This window comes from Microtus oregoni, unplaced genomic scaffold (assembly GCF_018167655.1).
Source record: "Microtus oregoni isolate MIOR12 unplaced genomic scaffold, Mior012 000002F_ref0000024, whole genome shotgun sequence".
Lineage (NCBI taxonomy): Eukaryota > Metazoa > Chordata > Mammalia > Rodentia > Cricetidae > Microtus > Microtus oregoni.
Window position 1 is genome coordinate 57,529,702 of NW_024543061.1, and position 15,931 is coordinate 57,545,632.

The 15,931-nt window shown below is 47.4% G+C and overlaps 1 protein-coding gene across 2 annotated transcripts in view; it reads right to left on the reverse strand.

The window, feature by feature from the left end:
* Window positions 1–8,941: 8,941 nt before the first annotated feature.
* Window positions 8,942–15,931, reverse strand: part of Rassf4 (Ras association domain family member 4) — a 36,617-nt gene continuing 29,627 nt past the window's right edge. Inside the window, exons 7-12 of one of the 2 annotated variants that reach the window (XM_041634219.1) lie at window positions 13,759–13,860; window positions 13,477–13,528; window positions 12,357–12,478; window positions 11,532–11,629; window positions 10,327–10,383; window positions 8,942–9,839 (exon numbers count right to left, since the gene is read on the reverse strand). In XM_041634219.1, the coding sequence (XP_041490153.1) occupies window positions 9,740–9,839; window positions 10,327–10,383; window positions 11,532–11,629; window positions 12,357–12,478; window positions 13,477–13,528; window positions 13,759–13,860 (531 nt within the window). In that variant the 3' untranslated portion in view covers window positions 8,942–9,739. Of the gene's footprint in view, window positions 10,384–11,531; window positions 11,630–12,356; window positions 12,479–13,476; window positions 13,529–13,758; window positions 13,861–15,931 lie in introns of both variants that reach the window. The other variant, XM_041634229.1, reaches the window with a different exon arrangement.

The following is a 15,931-nucleotide window of genomic DNA, read 5'->3' on the forward strand; positions in this document are numbered from 1 at the left end:
GTTTGTGTGTTGTTATTTCGGGGCATAAGCTAGCCGAGCAGGCGGCCGGGGTGCTGGGAACGCAGCCCCGCCACTCTTATTACTTCATCCCCCTTTCCCTCTTCCCCTTCTCCCTGTCCCTTATCTTCTTTACCACCACATCCTAGCCCATTCTAGCACAGACCTCCCCTTCCTTGCCTCTTAAAATTTACACTGCGACCAGATGGTGGTGGCACATGCCTTTAATCCCAGTACTCAGGAGGCAGAGGCAGGTGGATTTCTGTGAGTTTGAGGCCAGCCTGGTCTACAAGAGCTAGCTCCAGGAGAGGCTCCAAAACTTCACAGAGAAATCCTGCCTCAACAAACTGAGGGGGAAAAAAGGAAGAAAGAAAAATTACACCTGCAGAGTGGGGTGTTCCCCTTCTGAATAAACCTTGGGGTCTAGCTTTAGGAATATAATCCCACAGGTTTTATTTTAGCAAGGCAGAGGGGATGGGGGAGAAGGGTAGGCCTGTCAGAGCCATGTTTGCCATGCTTGAGCTGGCTAGAGTCCCTTCAGATCCTGTGTCTGTAAATGCAAGTTCCCACAAAGAAGTTACACCTTCCATTGCACCTGCTGTAGGGCTGGTCAGACATGTGGGTTTCAATAGTTGTGGAGAGCTTGCAATATTGCAGGTTCAGAGCCCAGTTATAACATTTTGGGGAATATCTTCAGCCCCCTAAATAACTACTCCTCTGTTGTAAGGAGCCATTTGTTTGTTCCCAACTGCTCGATAGCTCAGACTGGAAATAAACACACAGAAACCATATTATTTAAAACACTGCTTGGCCCCTTAGCTCTAGCTCCATATCAGCTAACACTTATATCTTAATTTAACCCATCTCCATCAATCTGTGTATTGCCATGTGGCTGTGGAATACTGGCTAAAGTTCTGGCATCTGTCTTTGGTGGGGCTACATGGCTTCTCTCTGACTCTGCCTCCTTTCTCTCAGCATTCAGTTCTGTCTTCCCCACTTACCTAAGTTCTGCCCTATCAACAGGACAAGGCAGTTTGTTTATTCACCAATGGTAGTCATAGCACACAGAGGGGAATCCCACATGACTCCTCTGCCCACCTCTGTCAGAGTAACATCTTGTGACTAATAGGTAAAATGTTTTGGGATATGTTAATTTAACAAAACCATATTTTCAACAACCAAAAATCCAAGAGTCTTCAATGGCTCTGAGGCCTGCAGGTGAGGTTTCTCCACATTACTGGTACTCTCACCCCGTTTCCACCAGTTTATTTCAAAGTGCCTTGAGTTACAACTTTCTTTGTTCTGTTACTACAAAAACTTCATGGAACTGCTCCCATGTTGGGACATAATATTTGAGTAACCTTAAATCTGTGTTTCCAGGTCATGGTCATTTTTATTTATCTCCAGAATAAACTCTCTTGTCTCCTTTGAGGTGAGAGCTGTTTTCTCTTTGCATTAGCAGATGCAACAACCCAGAACTCCAGGCTTATCCATCCAGTTGGTTAACGGCGTGGGGCCCCATTTGAATGTTTGATGGGTATGCCAGATCTAACACACCCATCCTCAATAGTCTTCAGCCACGCCATCATTTCAACTGCTTAAGCTAAAATCCTCAGTGTCATTGTTGTCACTTTTTCCCCCACTCTGAGCTTGTATACAACCCTTCTATTTACCATCTAGGGGTCTTATTTGGATTCATTTTTCTCGCCAATTAAAGAATTAAAAGGCAGAAAAAAAATATCAGATATACAGGAACAACCAAAAATGTTAAAAAGCTATTGTGTATGTGAGTGTGTATGTGTGTGTGTGTGTGTGTGTGTGTGTGTGTGTGTGTGTGTGTGAGAGAGAGAGAGAGAGAGAGAGAGAGAGAGAGAGAGAGAGGAGATGTATATATAAAGACTCTTCACAAGGTAGAAGGGGTATTCAGAAATCAAAATCCATGGGATTTTTAAGTGTGTTTAAGTGTTTTGGCTTTCTTGCCCAAGCTAGAGTTATTTGAAAAGAGGGATTCTCAATTGAGAAACACCCACCACCTTAAGATCTACCAGTAGGCAGGTCTGTGGGGCATTGTCTTGATTAATGGTTGATGTGGGTGAGTCCAGATCACTGCAGGTAATGGCACCCTGGGAAGATGGCCCTGAGGTATATAAGAGTACAGGCTGAGAGAGCTGTGGGAAGGAAGCCGGCACTGCTCCATCGCTTTCTGCCCTGCTTGAGTTCCTGTCATGACTTCCCTCGTAATGGGTGTTATCTGGAAGTATAAGATGAAATAAACCCTTTCCTTCCCAAGTTGCTTTTAATTATGGTGTTTATCACAGAAATAGCTGACAGACCCATAACTTTAGGTAAACACACTCAGGATTGGTTTTGAACCTATCTGAACAGCCTGAACTGGTCAATCAGAAGGAGGTTCCTGTTGGTAGAAGAAAATTCCACCAGGCCTGCCTCTGTCTCTGGTCAGAATGTTACAAAAGAGGCCAGGAGTCTACCAGCTTTATTATTTATTTGTGACCCTATCTTAGTTTGGGTTTCTATTGCTATGAAGAGTCACTATAACCACTGCAAATCTTATAAAGGAAAAACATTTAATTGAGGCTGACTTATAGTTTCAGAGGTTTAGTCTATTGTCATGGCAGAAAGCATGGTAATATGCAGGCAGACATGGTTCTGGAGAAGGAGCTGAGAGTTCTACATCTAGATCTATAGGCAGCAGGAAGTGAACTGGCTTGAGCTTCTGAGACCTCAAAGCCCACCCCTTAGTGACATGCTTTCTCCAACAAAGCCACATCCACTCCTGTTGTGGGGAGCTGCGGGGTGCATTCCTGCCGCCCCAGTTCCCGTCTGCCTGGCTAGCTTATGCCCCAAAATAACAACACACAAACTGTATTCTTTTAAACACTGCCTGGCCCATTATATCTAGCTTCTTCTAGGCTAATTCTCACATATTAATTTAGCCCATTTCTAATAATCTGTGTTGCACCACTAGGTGTGCTTACTGGGAAAGATTCAGCATGTCTGACCTGGCGGTTGGCTGCATCGAGTCTGGCCCAGAGAGGGGAAGCATAGCGTCTTACCTCACTTCCTCTTCCTCCCAGCATTCTGTTCTGTTTACTTCACCCACCTATGTTCTGCCTATCAGGGCCAAGCAGTTTCTTTATTACTTAACCAATGAAATCAACAGATTGATATATGACATTCCCACATCACACTCCAACAAGGCCATGCCTCCTAATGGACTAAGAATTCAAACACATGCGTCTATGGGGACCATTCCTATTAAAACCATCACAGACCCTGGGCTAGTTTGAATGTAATTGGCCCCCATAAGCTCATTGGGAATGACACTGTTAGTAGGTGTGGATTTGTTGGAGTAGATCTGGCCTTGTTGGAGGAAGTGGGGGTGGACTTTGAGGTCTTATATGCTCAAGCTATGTCTAGTATCTCAGACCACTTCTTGAAGTAGGCGTAATAATCAGGCTAGCTTAATATGAAACAACAAATTTTAATGAAGGAATAACTTACAACACCAGAGATCCAGCGAAGAGCAGGAGATACCAAAAAAAGAGACCAGCAGGGCTCACGCTCGCCAGATTTATATGTAAACAAACACGCCCCCTAATGGGCTGGGCTTATCCCTACAACTTCTTGTTGCCCATGGGTCCAGATGCAGGACTCTCCGCTCTTTTCTAGCACTTTGCCTTCATGCCATTATGTCTGTCATACTCTGATGATAATGAACCTATGAAAATAAACCTATGAAAATGTAAGCCACCCCAATTAAATGTTTTCCTCTATCAGAGTTGTCATGGTCATGGTGTCTCCTCACAGAAACAGCAACCCTATCTAAGACAGACCCCTTTCCCTATCTGCCTGCCAGGGGTCTCTCTAGTTCCTCATTCCTCACTCCAGATCAAATTCTGTTGGGCCCATCTTCACAGTATGTTCAGAATCAAGTCCCTTTCAGTGCTCTACTCCTACAGCCTCCACAGAGCCTCGTTCCCCATGTCTAGATTACTGAATTTGCTTCCAGGCAAGTTTCCTTTCACAGCTCAGTGTGAATCTCTAAAATCCAAAGTAGATCCTGCCCTTCCTTGGCCAAAGCCTTCCAAAGTCTTCCCGTCTCAAAACAAAAGCTGCCAACTTGATTGTAGCACACACAGTTTGACTTCGTGCATAGCAATCTTTGTTGTAGCCCCAGCTCCAAGACCTGTGCTCAGCAGGCAGCAGATTCTCGGTACACATTCGTCCCATGAACGGGCCAGGAAGATGCTTCTTCGCTTACAAAATGCCTTTACTTTCTTGTTTTTGTCTTTCATCATCTAGCCACAAAGCTGGGATCACCATGTCAGTGCAGATAGGGAAAGGGAGGCCAGACAATCGCTTCAGTTCTTATCTCTGGTTAAAGAGTTCTGCTCAGCAGGGGGCGCTGCCTCTGCAGATGATAGACAACTGAGCTTAATGATGTTTGCATCATGGACATCAACTCAATAAGACATACACCATCTGGACTTTCTTAAAGATGATATGAAATAATGTGTGGCTTTGTCTCCATTAGCTTTAATTGTCAAATTGACTCAGCTTAGAGTCACCTGAGAGGAAAGACTTGACTGAGGACGTTACCACACCAGACTGGCCCATGAGCACTGAAGGACTGTCTTGATTATTCATGCTGTAGAAGACCCAGACTACGGGGAGTAGCATCATTCGCTCGGCAATGATCCTGATCTATACAAGAAAGCTAGTGAAGAATAGGCCAGTGAGAGAGTCAGCAGGCAGAATTCCTCCATGATTTCTTCTTTAAGTTCCTGCCCTGACTCCCTTCAGTGACGGACTGTGTCCTGCTGGCTGAAATAAATTCATTTCTCCCCTAAGTTGCTTGCAGTTAGTGTTTTATCACAGCAATAGATATGAAACTGGGCCAGGAACTTTACATAACCCATGAGAAACATGATCTGTTGATCATTTTATTGCTAAGTTGCTGTTACAGGTCGTTGTGCTGATGGTGAGAGGGGCAATAGCTGTGGGCGATGCTGGGGTGGGGAAACATCCAAGGGCAAAACTACACTACCAGTCACAAATTATAACTCTTTTGATGCCCCACTTAAAGGTATGTTATTCCCTTTTTCCTGTATAGAAAAACTACCGGGCCAGCTGTAGAAGGCCCAAAGATATTCAGACTGGGGAGTCAGCCAAAGGATGATGGATTTTTTTGAAAGGAGAAAAATGTCGGGTTAGAAAAGAGCAAAGTCACTGCAAGCAGGTAGAATGGGAGGTAAGTAAGGAGAGAGGCCTAGGGCAGACATGGGAAAAGGGAAAAGAGAAAGGGCTTGAACCCCCAAGGTTCCATCCCCTCAATTCACATGTTAGTGTAACATAGTTTATTGTGTGCTACCACATGAGGAACTTCATGAGAGGGTCACAGCATCCGGAACGTTGAGAACATAGTGAGGGGTGTGTGCATCTACAGATAAGGACTTACACTGGCCAAGAGCAAGAGTGGATGCAAGGTGCATGGTGGCCCACAAGTAGCCTTGAGATACATACCCCCGCTCTTTCCCTCTTCTTCTTTTTTTTTTTTGGTTTTTCGAGACAGGGTTTCTCTATGGTTTTGGAGCCTGTCCTGGAACTAGTTCTTGTAGACCAGGCTGGTCTCGAACTCACAAAGATCCGCCTGCCTCTGCCTCCCGAGTGCTGGGATTAAAGGCGTGCGCCACCACCGCCCGGCTCCCTCTTCTTCAATAATGACATGCCCCAAGGAGCCTGGGACACAGGATGAGAACATGCGTGGAACTGCATCACACGAACACACTATGTAGTCTCACAACTTTTGAGAGGTCTCTTGTGTTGCTGAGATTTCTGCTGTTGTTTGTACTGCAGTAAGCTATGACTCTCATCACCCTTGAGGTAGGAACTATGATTACCCACATTTTACTGATGAGGAAAGTAAGGCAGATAACGTTTCCAGTATAGGATTCAGTCCACATGACCATAGGCAGGCTCACCAGAACCACCATGTGGCTTACCAGCTGACCTTGGCATACATCGCTAGCCGTGTAAGACAAACAAAGCTGTTAAGACGCTCGGGCATTCTGTGCTTGTTGTGGGATAATCTTCCTGTACACTGTGAAGATGTGTCCTTGCCAAGGTGTCTTCTGATTGGTTTAATAAAGAGCTGAATGGCCAATAGCTAGGCAGGAAGAGGTTAGACAGGACTTCTGGGCAAAGAAAGAGAAGAGAAGAGACAAGAAGACACAGAGAGGAAACAGGAGATGCAAGATGGAAGCGAGGTAAAAAGCCATGAGACAAAGTATAGATGAATATAAATGGGTTGATTTAAGTTATAAGAGCTAGTGGGACAAGCCCAAGCTACAGGCCAAACCCTCATAAGTAATAATAAATCGTGTCATTTTTTTTTTTTTTGTGATCTGGTGGCACAAAGGAAAATCCATCTTTATGTGCTGGTGCCTAACACCCAATATTTTTCTTAGCTAATACTGGCCATGTCAACAGCTTTGGAGAAAGACCTGGTCTACACTGGCTGGCTGCAGCCCAAGTTTGTTAGAGCAGTGTTTAAACTTCTTACTCCTACTTGAGATAGACTTTTTCCACCTTGCTGCTGCTAGGCCGTGCAAGCCTGTAAGTCTGTGACAAGTTCCACTGTGCACTCCTGGCTTTATCTGTGCCTTTCTTTAGTTTCACGGCACTTCCTGCTGTGGCCGGCCAGTTCTCATACACAAGGAACAGATTTGATGAAAAACCCAAATGTACGCATTTACCAAAACAGACTTTAGAGCTATGTCATGTTTAACTAAATTAAATTATGAAGACCAGTCACGTGTATAAAAATAAGGGGACAAATGGTAAGAGGAGAGGCCACAGCCCCAGAACCCTGCAGATCTTCTTTCTAGGGAGTCTTAGGTGTGAGAAACAGGACTCCTTCAGTGGCTGTAGGTTCTCTGGAGAGCTACACGGCAGAGGCTACTGGTCCAGAGTGGACTGGCTATTCGAAGAGTTTATTCTAGAACAAAAAATCTAGAGTAGCAACAACAACAACACAAGCTGAGAAACAGCCTCGCAAGGCAACTTCCCTTTCCTGAGGTTTTGTTCCTTGGACCACACACAAATAAGCACTGTATCAAAATGGGGGTGCTGCTGTCATTGGTGGGACAGATCCACAGTCTGGGTGCAGCAGAGCTGCTGCTCACTTGGAAGGCCTGAGTCTAGGAACAAGTGTCCATTTATCCCAAAGCAGGTCTTTATGCATAGAACTCTAAACAATGACTGTCAGATAAGGCGGAGGCGTTGTTTTGTTTCCTTTGGGTTGGATGGAAAACGAAACTCTGGGAATTCCCCACTCCCAGACCTGCAGAAAACTTCTGTTACAGCCCTGCTGGAGGGCACAGAGCCCCACCTCAGACTCTGTGAGGCTCCTAGCACGTCAGCAGCTGGCTAATACCCAAGAGCAGTTCTCGGGGTCTAAACATAGTACATGTACCTGATTGTTTTTATGCTTGCTACTGTCCACGCTTCCTGCTTGCCACTGATGAGGGGCAGATGGACTGAGGACCTGGTAATCACACTACCCCTTACAGGGATAGCCTATGGCCTGCTCTAGCTGCAGCTGTGCCCACAGAGCACGGTTGGCATAGTTCCTGGGGACCAAGGAGCCAGATGTGTCCTGGGACAAACGCTTTGTTTTGTCACTGAGAAAGTCTAAAGGTTATCGCTTCAGAAAAACAAGTTGCCCCCCCCTATCCCCACCCCCTTGTTTTTATCCGTTGGGTCATTTGTTCTGGACAAACAAATCCTGTTTATCCTGAGCTCGGGACTTTTGCAATCATGTAATCTTGCTAATTTCATCTCCTGCTGTTTTTATTCTGAGTCCTGAGGACAACCCTGATTTGGAAGATTTACTTTATGACTGGAATCTTCACTTTCTCTCTAGATACCGCTACTGTCTGAGCTACAGAGGGATGCAGGAGAAAGGCTGCGAAGTCCATAGCAGATGACGCCCCTAATACACCGTGAAACCACAGCCTCCAAAGTCTCAAGTTCTCCTGTCGCCGTGTCCTGCAAAGACAAGTTTTCCAGCTGCCTCCAAAGAGCACGTGTGGCCCTGTCCGTCTAACATTTGTGACTGTTTCATAGGATGCAGTGCAGGGCATTTCTCCTTTTCTTTACAACTTGCTAGAATTTTCCCTATGTTATTCAGAAATTGGTGTTGATAATATATCAAAAGTGACACATATAAGGAAATCTTAAATAATATTTTGACAGCTGTGAAATGCCACCGGGCTGGCTGCTGCTCCCAGGGTTTCCTGTCTCCAGTGGCTCCCCCAGCACCTACCGAGTCCCTCTCTTGCCTCAGGCATGGAAGGTGTCTCTAGGCTTCAGCAGCAGCACTCAGTCTTAGCTATCTGTTCACTATCTGGCCTCCTTCTTAGGTAAACTGTTTCCCCAGAGCCTGCTTCTCCGGAAGAGGAATCACCAGGGCTCTATCTTTGTTCCTCCAGGATCCAGCCTGGCATAACACAGTCAAGTTGGTTAATTACTTAAGGATGAAGGTCAGGCACCTGTCCTAGGCCCCCGAGGCTATACATCAAGGCAGCAAAACCACCTGGGACTCTTGCTACACTCCTTCTCTTGACTCCTGAGCCCCTGCTTGAAAGATGCCTGGTACACGTCTGGCGCGACGATTCTGCAATTCAGGGTCACTCTGTTGCTCAGGCTACCCACAGACCCACAGTGAGACCTTGCCTGTGTTCTCAGGTAGGGCAGCCTTGCCTCAGTCCATGCACGCAGTGAAGGAGCCCTGGCAATGCCGAGGGTGGACGGTTTTCCTGCCAACTACAGCTCTTCACAGTAGTCTAAGGGCTTCGGAGAGTAGGAGCCTGGGTCAAGGCAATAAACACAAAAGGAAAAAAGCACAAGAAAGCGTGGCCCTTGCAGTTTCTGTTAAACACAGCAGATCTTTATTAAGTACCTGAGAAAGTGTGGTGCCAAAAGGGAGAGAGGAGGCGGGAGAACTTAGCCAAGCCTCCCTTGGTAGCTCCATGAAGACAGAGCTGGGTCTGGAAGATCCAGGCGTGCCCTCTTCCCTGCCCAGTGGCTGCACAGCCGTTCTCATGCGTTACCCTTCAGGGTTCCCTGAGCACCTTCCTTCCATGTGCACTGCATTGGAGATGGAACTCCATCTCTGCAGGCCTTCATCACACTTCTCTTTAAATTCACTGGCCGCGGACGTTGGGGGAAGAGGCTGGCCTTTAGTTTGCTCTGGTTAGACAAACACTTCCGTGACTTGATGGGAACCCTTGCATAGTTTTACAAATGAAGTTTTCTCATTCATTCCAGAAATTCCCATCCGTCAGCACAAAATTGCTCTGTATCTGGCCTGGTGAATTAGAAGCCTTCTGTTCCCAGATATTTTCCCTTATCGCCAGGCTTTGATGGAAAGTATTGAGAGCCGTCTCTACCCACTAGAGTGAAGCTCAGTTCCGAAGAAGGCAAGAATCATCCACAAGATGGCAGCGACAGCGGCAGCACTGCCTTCTGGAGCCACCGCCAGCCAGTATTGTTTCCATGCTACATGAGTCAACCCCCCCAACTTTGACATAGTTCTTGAAGGCAGCTCCTTTCAAGGATTTCTTTGGATCACATTCAGAAGTTAAGGCTGATTTCTGCCAAGAGCTGATGGGATCAGTTAGTTTTAGACCTGATCTAACCTCTAGGCCAGGAATGTTGGCTATGAAACGAGGCTTGGAGGCCAGGACCCCATAGTACAATGGTGGTTAGAATCAGGACGTGTCTCGCGGCTGTTGGAAGCTCCTCCTCCAGCAGAGTTCCTGCATGGCAAATGAGAAGCAAGGGAAGATGGGGGTTTCAGGTTCAAATGGATGATAAGGGTGGGGACTTGTGGCCATGCAGAAGCTCTAGGACAGGCCCTGGGCAAGCAGGCGAAGCTCATTCTCCAGAGGCTGGGTGTGAAACTTCTCTCTCAAGCCGGAAACACGCATCATCAAGGCTGGCCATGCTATGCAACCATGCAATATGGCTGGTACCACAGTTCCAAGACCCTCTACTACCTAGACTGGCTTTGCACATAAATCCTAGCTAGCAAGTTCCTGGGTGTCCCCGTGCATGCTCACTACGGTGCCAAGACTAGAGATGCAGGGTGCTATGTAGTCTATGGACAGGTTAGAAGAAGCATGGGTACTGGACTCCTTGGGCAGCAGCCAATGGTCAGCAATCAGTTAGGGCTGGGTCCCTGGCTCTCCATGCATGCTTGCTCCCACAGGCATCCATCCCTAAAGGAAAGCAGCGGCTAGTTACTTGGCCTCCACCAGCTGCTCCAGGCGCTGTAGCATCGTCAGACGCAAGGCTTGGAACCTGGAGAGAGACAAAAGTTAAGGGGTCTCATGAAGGATGGAGGGCCAGGGGAGTGGGGACAGAGAAAGCTGAAAACACTGCTCTTAGCTGGCTGGTCAGAAGCTGCCATCTCTGTCCTTCATCACGGATGCCTAACAGGGCTCCAGACTGTCCAGGGCCTTAAAGACAAATGCTGGCAACTCGATCCCAGACTCTCTGCTAGGGACAGGGGTGTGCTGGGATGCCATCAGGGATATAGATTAGGTTTCAAGAAGACAGTGTCCCAGGCAGGGCCATGCAGATAACCTGAGCTTCATTCTTAGCCTGGGCCTCCCCACACAAACTACTGGCCAGGTGATTCCTAGGTCCTGTGTGTATTTAAAACTCTCTAGTGACATCACCAATGGTTGTTCACTCTAGAGTCTTTACTGACTCTGAGTGAGTCCGACTGCACGGAAGGAAGCCCGTGGGTAGATGGCTTTCCAGGGATCATTAGTACGAAGCCAGAATTCAAACTGCTCCCTGCTCCCAGGCACGTCCCAGAGTAGAACACCATGTCCTTCCCTGCCCAACCCTCATGAATGTTCTCTACACACCCTGCCCTGTGTCACACATCTCTGAGGCACAAACAGATCGCTGGGACCCAAAGCATCATTAGTGTCCCAGCCTGTCCTGATTGATGCTAGCTTCACTGTTGACCCTTGCTCTTACAAACAGCAACCGGAGCTTCACTGTCAATAATCACTGCTTCCCACTGGGTTGAGACTTCCTGCCGGTACAAAAACCACGGACTAGGCTGAGGTCCTCCCCAGCAGGGTTAATGTGGCTGTATTTCCAGAACTTGGTCATTAGTAGAACTAGAAAGTCAACGCTTGCTTCACCATGCTCCTGCCTCTGCCTTTCCTTCCCAGTTTCTTACGGCCCAAGCCCCTCGTTGGAGAAGAAGTTCCGGCTGCATGGGTGTATCCTCTAATTCAGAAGGCTACCACCCCAAAATGCTATTAGTACTGAGTAGGTGGGTAGGGAGGAAGTACTAGGGACCATCAGCAGGCCTCCCCACTGTACTTGGTGTTCGCAGAAGGGAGAATCCTGCCTGCTTGGACAGAGGTATGCCCTGCAGCCATCCTCTAATGGCCGGGACCATGTCTGGCTGATAAAGAGATGCTTACTTCATGGTCAGTTTGATTATTTCTCTTTCCTCCTCTTCTTTTAATTTTTCAACAAAACTGTCCAGCTCCGGCATTTCAAACTTAATGTACTGGGCCACCTAGAAAATCCAAGAACATTAAAAACTTGCTTTAGATGAGAAGTCTAAGATGTGTTTTCCATAGCAGCCGAGGCCAAAGTCCGGTATCTACAGGAGCTGTCTCCCTTCCCACCCTGCTGCTGCCACTGCCCTGTTCTGTCTGGTGGGAGAATGGGAACTGCTCTTTTCACAAAGGCAATGATCATCCATCGGAGGAAACGCCGAGCTGAATATTAGGAAAAGCATTCAGTCCCTTGGCATTGTCACACTGAGTGTTCTTGGCCTGGGTGGGGAGTGGGAACGTCATTGTGTTTAACAATGGAATGAAGCTGTACCAGCCCTGGGAAGATGAGGGAGACAGCCACAAATTCTTCTTGGGGACCCATACTCCATAGGCCCTTTTGTTTAGGGTCTGGACCTATGCTTATAGTTTGACCTCTGGGAATTTAACATCTGTTGCCCTTGAGTTGGCCCTGGTTAAGGAGCCCTTTTGTGGATCTTTAACATGATAACAACGAAAACCTGCTACAATGAAGAATAGGGTTTTCCTTTTGAGGAAAAGGGCAGGGCTGGGATCTCCTAGGACCCCAGTTCTTCTGTCCGCTAAGCTGAGAGGTCAGCTGTGGGAACCTAAAATACATTGCCTGGGAGGACTCTGGCCCAGAAGCTCCTTCAGGGCCCTGAGTTGTCCCCCCTTTACCTCCAGTGACTCCCCATAGAGCAGGCTTTCAGCTCTGGCCCCACTCACATCATGGGGCACTTCCTCGCTCAAGTCGGCTTCCATCAGGAAGATCTTGACGATTTTCTCACAAGGCCCATGCAGGATTCTTGATATCAGCGGGTACTCACAATCTTTTAATTTCGTCTGCTCTGAAACAGAGGGCGTTTTACAGAATTTATGAGCTGTTAGGATTACCCACCCTCTCGTTTATTTACTTTACCAGGACAAGGGCATGATAAAAAGCAGCTGTTCAGGGACTGTTTCTCAGACCTCCGCGGGTCTGCATCTTGGGAGACATGTGATCTCGCAGAAGGGCAGAAGAACCAGCCGCTCTAGGTCAGCTACCTGGACTCAGGACTGTGTCCAGCTGAGGCAAGTGACAAGAACCAGATGCCTCCCCTCACTTGTCTGACAGCAAGACATAAATCTGCTGAGGCTTCTCATCTACTTCCTACCAAGGACAGAAGTTAATACCAGACACAACTCTAGACCCCGTTAGCCCGGAGGCAGCAACAGAGAAATCCATGCAGTGAATGCTGCTAAAAAAAAAAAAAAAAGTAGTTCCAGATACTTGGCCTTCCTCTTGTTTACCATCCTGGCTCAAAGACCCGCCTGCCCCTCTTTATTGTCTCATTTCTCTAAAAGCTGATGTCCTTGCTATGGCAAAAGAGTTCCAGGCACTTCTTTGAGTAACTCATCTTTTCCATGGTTATGTTTTCCTCTTGTAAACCTGCATTTGGTTCGTGTACTTCATAGGCCCATCCAATGGGTATAAGTAGAGAGAAAAAAAATTCTGTCCTATAGTATCACTTAATGAAGGTTCAGCTCACAGCAAAGAGGGGCAGAGTAGACAGGGGTGGCCATAGACTTGGGGATACAAGAGCTGCCCAGTGACAAGAAGCTGCCCAGTTACTGCAGAGGGACCCTGAGGTTCTACAAGAGCAGATCCAGTTTGCATCCACTGGCACACAAGCCCTGACTTCCTAACCGGGCTACATAATGGTCCACTAATGGGAAGAGCCCTGAGGAGGCTCATCTACACTGCTTTAGAGAGAGTCTCAGAATGGAACCAAGTTCGATGGTGGAGAGGCCAGTGTGGAAAGAAGATGACAAGCTTGCCAAATGAACACCGGAAGGCGTCACTCACCCCCAGACTCGTGGACAATGTAGAGTGCAAACTCACTGGGGCCATCTTCTACCTACACGGGCAGGCAAAAGAATCAGACCACAGCATTTGAATGAAAGGGAACAGACCACCTCATACCCTTCCTTGCCTAAAACTCCAGGGACGCTGGCTCATCAGAGGAAATCTTGCTAGACTTTTCCTCAAGAATCAAGGCAGCCATTCGCAGCATTCCCAATTCCCCCATCTCTCATCAAAAGCACTTCCTGCTTCCCCACAAGGCTGTTTTCCTGTGGTCACACTTACCCGGAACTTGTTTAGCAGCAGGGTGAGCACCTGCTGGGTGGTCATGGTGCTGTTAACTCGGACATTGGTCACGGACCCATAGGCAGGAGTGAACACGGAGGTCTGTGTAGAGCAGACAGATAGCTCAGGGCCGGCCCAGAAGAGACACAGGTTGGTGTTAAAGCTCTGAAGAGACCCAAGCAATGGGGTGGGAGGGCTACCTCTCAGAACCCCTGTTCCTACCCATGACCATGAGGGTTGTTCCTAGACCTGGGGATACTCAGGGAGCGATTACAGTGTTTGTCCTTAGAGCACTCTGAAGAAGATGCTTAACACTCTACACATCCGTCTATAGCAGCGTTCTGGATCTTGGAAACCAGGATCCTGGAAGTAGATCACTGGGGTGGACCATGGGGCTCTCCTTCACTCTTCCTGCTAACTGCATCAGCATCACAGAGTCTACCCACTCATCTCCAAGTGCTGTTCCAGCAGAGGCCTCCAGGTTTGCCAGCAGGCCCCTTCCTCTCACCTTCTAGCATCTTCTCCACACTGCTGCTCATGGGGCCGCCTTTTAAAATACCTCAAATAACGAAGTGTGGTATGGCCCAGCTTCCTACAGCCCCACCTTGATCTTCCTACCTCTCTCACGCCAGAATCCCCCTTTATAAAATGTGTGAAGGCTTCCCAGGGCTTGTATAACGCCTTGAGCATCAGCTCTCACTCTTAGGCACAGATAATACCAAGACCCCCCAAACACTCCATGCCCCAACTACACGGATCTCTTCATAGTTATTTATTTAAGCATTTGTTCATACTTTTTGAGACAGGTTCTGACCAGACAGGCCAGACTGTCTTGGAACTGAAGACTTTCTTGCTTTAGTCTCCTGAGGGACAGGATTCCAAGTGATCACCATGCTAAGGAGGTAATTTTATTCTTTCGTGGTCCTGGAAATTGAACCCAGGGCCTTGCACATACTAATCATCTACAAGAACTCTGCCAACATGAAGCACACGGCCAGGATTCATTCATTCATTCATTCATTTATTTATTTATTTATTTATAGTTTATTCTTAGATAAGGTCTCACTATGTGGCCTTGAACCAGTGACACAGCTCAAACTGGCCTCGAAACAGGAGTACAGTATTTTATCATCATGCCTGGTTATTTACAATATTTTTTTGGCATGGGAGGCATGTTAGACTTTTGCCAAGTACCTTGCCTTTTCCTGTAACACATCGCACGGATAGCCCCTAGTTTATGATGGTATGACTCACAGTTTTTGACTTTAGGACAGTGCAAAAAAAAATACGCACATTCATAAAACCATATCTTGAAATTTAAGTGTGGCTCCTTCCACCCCTCCACTGGCATTCGAGAATACAGTGCCTACTCTCGATGCCAGGCAGCAACAGTGTCTGCAGCTCCCGGTTAGCCACATAAACATGTGAAAAGGAACCCAAGCTCTGCAGGGGACTGTGCTGCTTCTGAACTGTGAGGTACTCTGACTCGGGAGCTAGACACCTTTTCACCTTCTGCTTTCAGCTTACGATGAACTGATCAGAGCACAGCCTGACAGTCCTCAGAAATACAACCTTGAACAAGCACCCTGGAAAATCAATGCTGGGATTTCTCATTGTTGTCTGTAGCTTAAGGGATCTGTACCCCAGTTCCTAAGCACAATAACTGTGAATAGAGGCCAAAGGAGGTGAAAACTGTTATTTTGGTTAAAGACTGCTGTCTGCAGTCTGCGCTTCCTTCCCATGAATCACCCTTTGGGAAGCACAACCGCTTCAGCTGGACACTTCCCTCTTCCTCCCTGGCATGGCAGGAATCGGCCTTAAAGGTACGCTCTAGGCCTCACCCAGATGGCCACTCTTTCTAATTTTAGTAACAGTCAACTTTTCCTTTTATAGCTCGTGTGTTAGCAGAGTGATGTAATTAGGGGAAGGTCAGTACAATGCCTACTTGTACAAAAGGAGAAGTGCTGGGAACTCGGAGATCTCCACGTTCTCTGGGAAAAGACACGCATGCCCCGGACACAGCTTAGCAAGTCAGTTTGATTACCCAGGGAGAGGACTGCTCGGTACCTGATGTTCCCATGGAATGACCGAGTGACCCCGAGTGGCAGCCTCACAAGAACGGGCTCATTAAAGATAAACTTGGCATTATTGTCTGCTTATGGCTTCCTTGACC